Source organism: Ornithodoros turicata, chromosome 7 (assembly GCF_037126465.1).
Source record: "Ornithodoros turicata isolate Travis chromosome 7, ASM3712646v1, whole genome shotgun sequence".
Classification (NCBI taxonomy): domain Eukaryota; kingdom Metazoa; phylum Arthropoda; class Arachnida; order Ixodida; family Argasidae; genus Ornithodoros; species Ornithodoros turicata.
The window spans coordinates 52,345,057-52,356,010 of NC_088207.1; the positions used below are offsets into that span (position 1 = coordinate 52,345,057).

Genomic DNA, 10,954 nt, shown 5'->3' on the forward strand with positions numbered 1-10,954 from the left:
CGATAGGTGACCGCGATAAGGGCACAAAGATCAGACGCAATACACCACGGTACAAAGATCAGATGCGATGCGTTGTCGCCCCGATAGATAACTAAAGGGTTCGCCAATATGTTTGACCCGTTTTCATACAAATCGGTCTGACTCATTGCGTATCTAATTACTACAGGTACCTTCCATGACTGACCCATTCACATTCAACAACAGCAGCAAATATGATGATGATGAATGGGGAGTTCATCACGTGACTTGTGTGAAACGTCATCATGACGTTGGTAGACAGACTGAAACCAAAACAGATCGGAAGGCGAGAGCTGGGTTCCGCGAATGGGCATTTGTTCGCTGCCTCCTATTGACAGAAAAGTAGGACCGAAGGTCGCGTCCCTTTCAGAGACCATCGTAATCCCCTCAAGACCGCGGCTTTTGGGCGCGACCTTGTTCGCCACTAGCTTTGAACTCTACCAAATCCGTGGCGCTGTCGAACACTATGACGTCATTTGTTTACAAACAGATAGAGGTCTATACCGACGGGACGGTATGAGATATAACGTGACAAATAAGGTCACGACGCATTCATGTGCATGGTCCTGACTCATGTGCATACCTGCGTGTTCAGTTACGGTTGGTCATTTTCCTGTTCTGCCCTGGCAATTATGGTTCTGAGCTGGGACAGCGTTGTCTGAGCTGTTGAGCTGGGACGCACAGGCATCCGTTCCGTTGGCCTGCATCCGTCACTTACCATGACAACGAGCTAACGGAGAGCTCCCACGCACCACCACGCACGGACGTAGAAGAGTTCGCGTCGGCTCAACTTTTCCGCACAGCAGTGCGTTCGACGCTGCAAGGAGACCAAAGGTAAACAACAATGGCGGCCAACAGAGCAACGTTGTATGGTTTTGTGTATCTTGTGCTGGCACTGCTGGCATTGCAGTGCAATTGATGGAGCGAAATGCAGGTAACAAGACGAGGCTATAGATTACAAAAAGGCAGTGCAGTGTGTATCGCTCGCAACGTGCAAAATAACCACAAAGAAGAAGCTTAACGAGGAGCACAGATTGTGTCAACGCAAAGCATCGATAAAGTTGCTCGTTTCGTTAGCCTGAACGACTCGTTCAGCTGTCTCGTGCCGTTAAGTTGAACGTTTGAAATGATTAAGCCCCCAGGGCAGATAACGATATTATTCGCAATGATGGTTGGCTAGGAGCGTGCTATGGGTTGAGGTTCATTTTTAAGAGTGTACGTATTGTTCTCGGTTTTCTGGGAAGTTCCAGATTACTAGGACCCAATCCAATTACTTACATAACATCTCTAGATAATGCCAAACAAAAGACGGTAGGGAACGCCCCACGACCGAACGCTACCGAACCTACCGACAAAATACAATGCAACGTGACGTTGTACACTCTAAAAACAGAACTTCACCGCATAGCCCACACCAACCGCTTCCGCGAATGATAGGGTTATCGCTTCTGAGTGGAAGAGAGGGGGGGGGGGGGGAGTATGCCTTTTTGTGGCAATTTGGATATATGAAAATTTGCCACAAAAAGGCGTACGCCTCCCTCTGTCTTCCAACTAGAAGCGATAACCCTATCATTCGTGGCAATGGTTGGCGCACAAGTGTGCTATGCGGTGAAGTTCTGTTTCTAGAGTGTAGATATTATGCAGCAGAAAGACAGGGACACACATAGAGGAAGACACAACACGATGACTGTCTTTCTGCTGCATGATATCTTCAATGTCACGTTACCAACTACCCCGACTATCAACAGTAATGCAACGGTATTTGACTCTGGCTGACTATGGCTTTTCGTTTTGTGTCACCGACAGGACTGTTCTCCTTACCGTCAACTGGGGTAGCCAGTCCGATTTAGTCGTGAGCAGTCTTGTACATGTTATGTGAAAAAGTTAATTGGTTACCGTTACTATTACAGTGGTGGCAAAAGCATTTTTTTTACCGTTACAAATTACTCGGCTAAAATTACAATAAAGTACCGGCTAAAAAAGCAACGCTTTCCTATGACCGTCGCTTTCGGTAACAATACGTCATATGGCTAATAAAAGTTCGTGGAATTAGACGTACCTTGACCCGCTTTCTGAGATTGGAGTTCGCGCCTTTGGACAGGACGGGAGTGCAAGAAACCCTTTCTTATAAGATTTTCGTTGTGTAAACACATTATTCATTTGAACAACACATCATTTTCATCTTTTATCTCCATCACTATGAACGTTTCCCAAAAGCTGAAGCCATGCTCATAAATAAGGAGAGCTAATCCTAGTCGAAATGGCAGTGTCGAAGAGGAACCGCAACCACGAACGACCTCTCTGTAGATCTCTTACCAAGACGTTGACCTTTGAGGTCTTCACAAGCGTTCAATCACGCTATACATTCTAACTTGGAAATTCCAGGTGACTCCCTATGTCACTTGCGGTCGAAAGGGATTAAGGTGTCCCCAAACACTCAAAATGCATGTGCGGAATCCTATTACAATGACCTGACCAGCTCCGGTGGCGCAGCGGTAACGCGTGCGCTTGGAGACTGGGAGGTCCGCGGTTCGAATCCGCGGGCCGGCTGTGCCATCTGGGGTTTTTCCTGGGTTTCCCTCAGATGTGTAATAGGCGTATGCCGGCACAGTTCCCCTGAAGTCGGCCCATGGACGCAGCTATCTCCCCCCCGAGCGGATTCCGCTCGGTCTTCCACTTCACCCTTTCCTCTCCTCCTCTCCACCACCTTTCCCTTCCTCTCGGGTTCCTCCCAACGACACTCCTCCTCCTCCTCCTACAATGACCTGAACTCATGGTAGCGGAAAGCAAAGCAGAGGAAAGGCTGATGCATTGGTTTCGTATATCAATACAGCCGAAAAGAAACCGAGCACTCAGAATTGTTGAAAAATTCGTTGCTCTGAAAACTAGTTGATTACCCTCAAAATTACTCCTGAGAGTAACTGATTACTACTAGTAGTAATTACTTGCAACGCGTTACGTACAAGTCCAGACTTGTAGTGACAGCGTCAACTTCATGACCAGCATCGCCATCGGTTGCGCGCAGCACTGCGCGCGACCCGAGCTTTCGTTTTCAGTTCATCGCCATTAACCGTCATTAAACCCATCAACCTCAGTCATAGAGGAAAGAAGAAAAGGAGGCGCCCCACCGGCTCTTCGACAGAAGAGGCCATTTCCTTTGTGGCTGAAGAAGAAGAAGAAGAGAGAAGCGTGGGGCAAGTTATGGGGGGATAGGAGATGAGCTGTAGCTTCTTTGGAGCCGCAAGAGGGTCACGTTACCTGAATAGCCCAATGAGGTCGCTTTGCACACGCCTCCTTGGGGGCCACTTCGTCGCGCTACCACCACACCTCTCCGAAACCTTGTGTTGGGGGCTCTCATAGAGATGTATGTAACCGAAACCGGAAGGCGAGCGGTGACGTCACTGGAGTGGCCCCCAATCTCGGCTTCACTTCTCAGAGCAGTAGGGCTCCTCCTCTCTTTCCTTCCTCCATGACCTCAGTAGAGCCAGGTCGCCCCTTTTCTCGTCCTACAACTGGTGATCCTGGCGGGCGTTCTAACGTTCCACCATCATGAACGGTGACCACCACTCCACCAGTCATTCGCCTCCCATCTGGCCACCGCCACTTCCACCGCTTGAAGCTTCTGTGGCACCGCTCCGCCTGCCACCTTTCTCCACCTCAGACTCTCAGCTGTGGTTCGTGCAGGCGGACGTTCTCTTCAACGGACGTCACATCACATCTCGGGCATCAAGGTTTGGCTATGCCCTCGCAAACCTTCCTTTCGAAGCTACTGCCCACACGCTACAACTACGGCCCCCACAGCTTTTACTCCGCATGGATCAGGTTTGTGCCCTATGTTTACCGCACCCTGCCGCCCCCTCACTACTGGCTGTGACACTCGAGCCTCGCGCTCACCTGCCGGTCGCGGCAGCCGATGCCACACTGTGGCATGCTTCGGCCGCCGTCTTGGCACCTCTCCGCTGCTCGCACAGCCTCGCCCCCTCATCCCCTGGGGCTCTCAGAGTTTTGACTCCCATTCAGGTAACGGCACCCCAGGATCACCACTTCGCCAGCGTCTCACCCTCTTCCCCAACACTGTGGCCATCGACAAGGCTCAAGCCTACGTTCCTGGAGTCGGCACTACCTGTATCGCCCGATCCGCACTCGCTCCCTCAGGCTTTTCTACTCCTTTACGTCGGGCACATTGGGCCTCACAGCTTGCACACTGCGGGTGGCCCGCGGCCTCTCGTCCGCCACCTGTCTTCCTTGACTCCGGCTCCCGACCTTCCCGCTGCCCTCTGAGCCAGTTTTGTCATCCGCCACGGAGGGGAGCCCTGTAGCAGCAGTGCCATCTTCATCACCAGCACCACCATCGGTTGGGTGCAGCACTGCACGCGACCCGAGCTTTTGTTTTTGGTTCAGTGCCATTAACCTCAGTGGAGCCTGGTCGCCTCTCTTCGTTCTACAGACTCGTGACTCACCTCCCCATATTTTCCTGCTATTCATCACCATCACAATGGTCATAGGTCTGACGCACAATTGCAGCTGACATCCTTATTTCTACGTATTATTCGTGAAACAGACAGATTTCCTGGGAAATATATCACCCTGCTGAGACCATCACAATGCAACATAGTTCTTTCGTTTGACATACAATTACGGCTGGTGGCCTTATTTCTGCCAATTATTCGTGAAACAGACCGATTTCCTGAGAAATATATCAGCCTGCTGAGACCATCACAATGCAACATAGTTCTTTCGTTTGACACACAATTACGGCTGGTGGCCTTATTTCTGCCAGTTATTCGTGAAACAGACAGATTTCCTGGGAAATATATCAGCCTGCTGAGATCTAATTAAGAGCTTAAGGTCGCGGGTTTCGTCACAGAAGAGGGCGGTAGCAATGTCGGGTGAAGGTGAACAATGCTTCCAGCAACCGTGTGTTGGTGCCCGTAGTTCTGCCCTGTGGCACACACCCACGCAAGTGTGGGAGGACTCACCTAACGGGTCGATCTACTCTCAACTGTTACTATAATAGGACTTAATTTACTTGCTTGAACTCTTGATAATTATACGGCTGTGCTAATGACGGTGACAACAAAGCAACATCGTTCTTACGTTTGACACATAGTCACGGCGAACACCCGCATTTCTACGCATTGTTTCTGAAACAAACCGTACTAGGAAATATAATATTAGCAAGATCTAATTACTTGCTTGTCAGAAATTGAATGTCAATGAAGGTTATCGTGGATGGAATAGAACGGGAAAAGGCGCTACGTAACATTGCCCTGACAGTCCCGCAGTTATGCATGACAGATTACTTACACCTTTTAGTAGTAATAAACCTCGCATGAAATACCAGGGTTAATTAGCAGGGCAAACGAACAAGCAAATACCCACTTGTTCGTATGTTTTATCTCCCACCCATAAAAGAGGCCGAAGCTGGGACCTCAGTCCAGGGTTGTACTTCAACTATCCTGCTTCAACTGTCCTTCAACTGTCCTGCGACCACCAGAATGAAGCTCTCTTTCATGCTTTTTACCCTTGGTCTTCTTCTGACCACGACAACTGATTACGCTGCGTGAGTATAAACACCCTTTTTGCAACTTTTGAGCGTTCAGACGTCAGCGATTCTTACTTTTGCAATATTTTTATAGAGCAATATGCGCTCAGTATTACTTCGTGGTATAGTTCATTCAATTCTTCATTTTTCTGCTTCCAATGAACAACCAGGATTGGCGGAAGTGATGGTGCATCACATTAAAAGAACAGAAACATGAAAATAGCCATCATGATATAACCATGATAACATAATATCATATACGTCGTATAAACATCATATATATGTCATAATCATGGCATAACCAACACAATAAACATAACCAAGCTTAGGCTAAAACCCTGACTGCAGGTGAGAAAAATCTGTAGTTTCCGAAAATGTTCGATATTATGCTGACGATGGAGGTTAGTGAAGTTACTTCTTTGATAGCGAATTCTAGCTGTGACGTCAAAGTATCATGAAAGTAACGAGTATTTAATACTGTATCTTAAATACTTTTCAAAATTGGGTACTTAGTACTCTACTCAGCCACTTTTTGCCCGGTACTCCAGTAACTTAACTTAAACACATTTTGTGAGCGTGTTGTACAAGCCTGCTCTTATACAATCAGTTTACATTACTAGTGTGGTTTCAGATACCTACAGATATGGAAATCACCAAACATGTACACAGAAGGTGCGCAGGCACAAGTTCAGATACGGGCGTATACGTCTGAAACGGGACCTGTGTGACGTACACCCCTTCAGACCCTGTGGACGCTTGCACTAACGTCTATTTACCTTCTGCTACTTTACATGTGAAGCGGGAACATTGCAGCCAATGCGGAATGCAAGCAATTTGTTGCTAGAGTGAGTTACTTTCCTATATCTCAGCCTTGCCTCCATTACCGATTGCATAACGTAGCGCGTTCTTCTAAGACGCCAAAAATGTGTATGGCTAAGTTTTAATTTGCCTTATCTTCCTTTTTATTCTAACTGGCTATTCCACGACGCGTTATTCGGGTCTCGTTATATCTAAAACAAATGAAGGGAAAGGGATGGCGGGGAAAAAGTAGAAGAAAGGGAAACTATAGAAATCTATACTCTTTGAAATGGAATAGATTAAGGCAACACCACAGATCTTGCGGGAGATCTCAAGTGCGGAAATCTCAATGCACAAGAAACAAACAGCGTCACAGAGTGTCAAAAAGGTCCGTCGAGACGAGGAATTGCATAAGGGCGCGCAAAGGTACGATCTGATTTCCGAGCCAGAGAAACTGGCTGTGACGTCAAAAGTAGCGACCTTGGACACTGGCGCGCTAGCACGGTGAAACCTTGGAGTGAGTAAAGGATGTAAGTGACGTCAGTGCGCTTGCAGCACGGCCTGTAGGGAGGGTGTCGGGCGACCGCTCGACGCTTTATATATATATTTTTATATATTTTTATATATACATATTTTTTGTCCTGACGAAGACAGTGCCACTGTCGAAACGTCGACCCCGTTGCTCATTCAACTTTTAATTTCTGCCCATTAAATGAACTAGTGTTTCTAGCTTCCCTAAAATCTGTTGTCCGCGTCTTTTTCCTTCCACAACTGTAAAACTTCGTGGCCGTTTGACTTTTGTACTTCCCTCGACCTATATATATATTTCAAATAATAAGCCCCCTTGCGAGCCTTTCTCCACTGCGAACTGGTATTTTTTTTAGAATCTCTTCATGGACGACTGTGCAGTGTGTGTCCGGAAAATAAAAGGGAAAACAACGAGGTAGGAAGACATTCCTTCTCGAGTGTCTTTGGCACAACATTGCTGGCTGCAACTTCTTACAACCGTAATGCTAGCAACGTTACAGAAGGTAACGTCGAGGTTCGCCCAGATTATTTATTTTCCAACCTGTCCAGAATTAAGCATGCCGGAAAACTTGCACGACTCCTGAGCAAAATTTAGCTGAGAACACTGGTGCAGTGCTTATGTAAGGCTTTGAAGCGTTTCCATGTGTTGGAAAGGTAGAGATAGACGATGCATCTTTCTAACCTCAACATCAGCGGGACGCTTCTTAATTTGTTTTCTGAATGTCACGAGAGCTGCTCTTGTATAAGGCATCATCGTCGCTGCTGGGTGGTCACTGTCTCCGGCCTCCAAGCGCGTAAATCTAACCGCCGAATTCATGAAGAAGCCTCGGCTCGACGCTCCAACGTCTCCAATGAGTGGAGGAAAGTGCTGCTCTTCCACTCGAAGAGCCCACGCGTTTCATGACCACGTTTCGGGGATTCCTCCGCCATGGCGCTCCTCGAGAAACCGTCCTCGAATAAAGCTGTAGTCTCGTCCCCAGCCGTCTTTCGGGACACCACGGAAATGTTGATTTTTGTGCTTAAAACACACATATGGCATGAAAAATTAATATACTTCTTTACTTTATTTTGACCAACGAGCATAACAAATACAAACACAAAAGACTGCAAGTGTTTGAAGAAGGGTGCAGGTGTTTCGAACAGGGAAACAGACAGATAGGTTTTCTAGTTTTTTAGTCTGGCAACTACAACCACAACGGCAGCCCCTAGCTTAATTGCATGGTGACCTATCACTATGGTGACCAACCTCGTATCAAATAATATGAAATAAGGTGTCACAGCTTCTCACTATTCTATGTTACCATATGTAGCGTGAACGCTCTTTGTTAGGAGATTGCTACGTTTAGCACGTCGTACGAACTTTTATGGCCCCATTCGCGTTCTGCCTAAACGGTGGAGCATGTTATCCCACCCAACAAAAGGAATTGGTACTACGGGGACATCTCCCAATTACCCTAAAAAGGGGGGATAGATGTGACAAAATTATCGCGACAGTTTGTGCACGCTTTTCCTTCGACTACAAAAAAATAACATTTAAAAAAATAAAGTAAGGAAAGAAACATGAATGAAAGCTTCATAGCTGGAGCGGGGGTTGGTCCAGCTTGATACATTGTAAAGTTCACGGAGAAACACAAGCACTGAGCGGGCAGAGCAGATGTTTATTTTTTATATATGTCCCATAAATGCAAAGGTTTCTTTTTTTTTTGGCCACTTTTTCCGTGAAAACATCGTTCGAACATGCCTTATTTGTGCTGAGTAGCACGACAGAAGGAAAATTTACTACACCTTGTCTTGAAAAGTGTGCTTGCGAGAAAGTATGTGGTTTTTTCCACAACGCGGCACACCGTCGGCACTGACACATTCACAGGGTCTCCCGCGAAAAGTCCAAAAGGTTCTAACGCCATAAAATCACATGTCGATGGGCAGTTGTAACACAGGGGGTAGCGGCAGCCCACGACTGCACACACTTTCCTCCAGCGGCAATGTATCCAAGAGGCTTCGTACGGTTGTCTTCATGAAGCGGTATCGTATACCATATGAGGAATTCGTGGTCAAAAAGGTCGAAGGGAGTCTGATGGCCCCTTATTGGACATCGCCCCACAGTGGTAGTGTCGCGTAAGCACCGAGTTAAAGGCAATCGTGGCACAAAACGCTCGACGATCTCAACGAACAACCTGTCTTCCGCCATGACACCAGCCAAACTCGAGTTGAAGAGCGCTCTCGAGGTAGCGCTGACGCTAGCTCGAGATTTTCGAGGAGTGCACTCGAGGAGCGTTTCGAGTTAAGGTCGATTTATGAAGCGCGAAACCGCCCTGGAGGAGCTGCCCGAGTCGAGTTCCGAGTCGAGGCTCGTTCATGAGTTCGGCCGTAAATCTTCCCCCAGGATCACCTTCTACGGCTGATACGTTTGCATTTGTCAAATGAGAAAAACATTCTACATGCGCGAATGTAGACGAAAAATCATTCTTCGCTGAGTACAGCCCATGGAATAATTACAAAAGCAGAAGGAACAGTGGTCATGGAAGCAGTACGTCCCAAAGCCAACGTGCAGTCTCCGGCAGGCTCTGATATACTAAACATGTTACTCAGGTACACGAACACTCAGCCGGCAGTCAACCTCGTCGCGGGTGCTTGCTCGTCGACGTTACGTAGGAATATAAACAACAACAACAAGTATTGATGATGTGGTGGGATGTTTCGCCGCTCAGGCGGCACCCTATCCCATCGCTTGAGGGGGAGAAGATGGTGAATGATGATGAATGTTCAGAGGTCACGCAGAAGCCCTGTTGCTGCTAAGAAGGTGATAAGGTCTTGAAGAGCTCGTAGCTGATAAACAGTATAAAATGTTCCCAGTTATCACTTGATAACGCCCATACTGTGAGACTGGGAAGTGAGGCTTCCCTCTTGAATGTCTCCTGCCGTGTTCGTTGTCGTCTTCCCAAGCTTCTACACCAGAAAAAAAGAGAAGAAAAAAACAAAGTAAGAAAGAAAACGCGATTATTCATGGATATGTACCCAAGCAGCACAATGTACTGAAAGTCGAGTGCAATAGGGGTGGACGGTATGTGTCTTATCAATGTTCTTTAGTTTCAGGAGCCTGTTCAAGGCCTTCCACCTACCCGTCCACCCCTATTGCACTCGACTTTCAGTACATTTTGCTGCTTGGGTAGGTGTAGATGCCTCATTCCGGTCGTTGAGTAATCGCGATTTTAGATGATACCGTGGATGATACGTCTGTAATAGCAACGAAATTGCTTCAGGGGACTCTGGACCAGAAAAACACGTTTTTGAACCTTTTCTCAAGTTGCCTGCAGAGAATGTACATCCTAAAGGATGCAGATTGAGGGTGACAGTAGTTCTTCGTGAGAATCAAGTTCGCTATGTAACGTGATAGAGCCGTTATACTATGTACTCTGTATCAACATATGACTGCCTTGATATTATTAATTTCCTTCTTACGCTTTTTAACAGTGCAAAAACGATGCTGATTCATGTGGAGATCCTGGAATGGACTGCCGTTGCATCTACTATTATGGGACGCAAGAATTTGGGTGCGAATAGCACAAACGGTGTTGCGCGTGCGTAAGAAGCACACTGCGATATACTACACTGCAAATGAAGATAAAAAGTACTGTGCAACAATAAAGAAAAAAATTCTGATACAGGGCAAGAAGCAATATATCATTATTTCTTTCTTTCACCAACGCTTACGTACGCAAAGGCGATAGCGTATGTAAGGGATAGCGTGGTGGTTTTGCGCAATGCGCAAAGCTCTGCTTGTGTCTTGCGCGTGCGCAAAAACCCACCAACAATAGAGAGTTTTTAGTGCCAAGGTAGCCATGCGGGTAGTTGGTACATATTCATTCGTGGTAAACTTCAGCCAATTGGACGAGGACAAAGGAGAGGCTCAAACTCAGGCTGAACGCACAACTTTACTGTAGAGGAAAGATTATAGAAATGTTTAAAAACGCTGCTCGCGGTACACGTCCCGACAAAAATTTACGAAACACGCGAGCGGTATATTTCCTCCTCCTCTTCCTCCGTGCGACACCCTACCGGTGAGCG

General features: G+C 47.1%; 1 protein-coding gene across 3 annotated transcripts in view; it reads left to right on the plus strand.

The window, feature by feature from the left end:
• Window positions 1–10,568, plus strand: part of LOC135401523 (uncharacterized) — an 80,871-nt gene extending 70,303 nt beyond the window's left edge. The window contains exons 2-5 of one of the 3 annotated variants that reach the window (XM_064633979.1): window positions 5,434–5,581; window positions 6,363–6,408; window positions 7,246–7,304; window positions 10,361–10,568. In XM_064633979.1, the coding sequence (XP_064490049.1) occupies window positions 5,434–5,581; window positions 6,363–6,408; window positions 7,246–7,304; window positions 10,361–10,475 (368 nt within the window). In that variant the 3' untranslated portion in view covers window positions 10,476–10,568. Of the gene's footprint in view, window positions 1–684; window positions 853–5,380; window positions 5,582–6,362; window positions 6,409–7,245; window positions 7,305–10,360 lie in introns of those variants that run through there. The other 2 variants (XR_010424836.1, XR_010424835.1) reach the window with 2 other exon arrangements.
• Window positions 10,569–10,954: the final 386 nt, after the last annotated feature.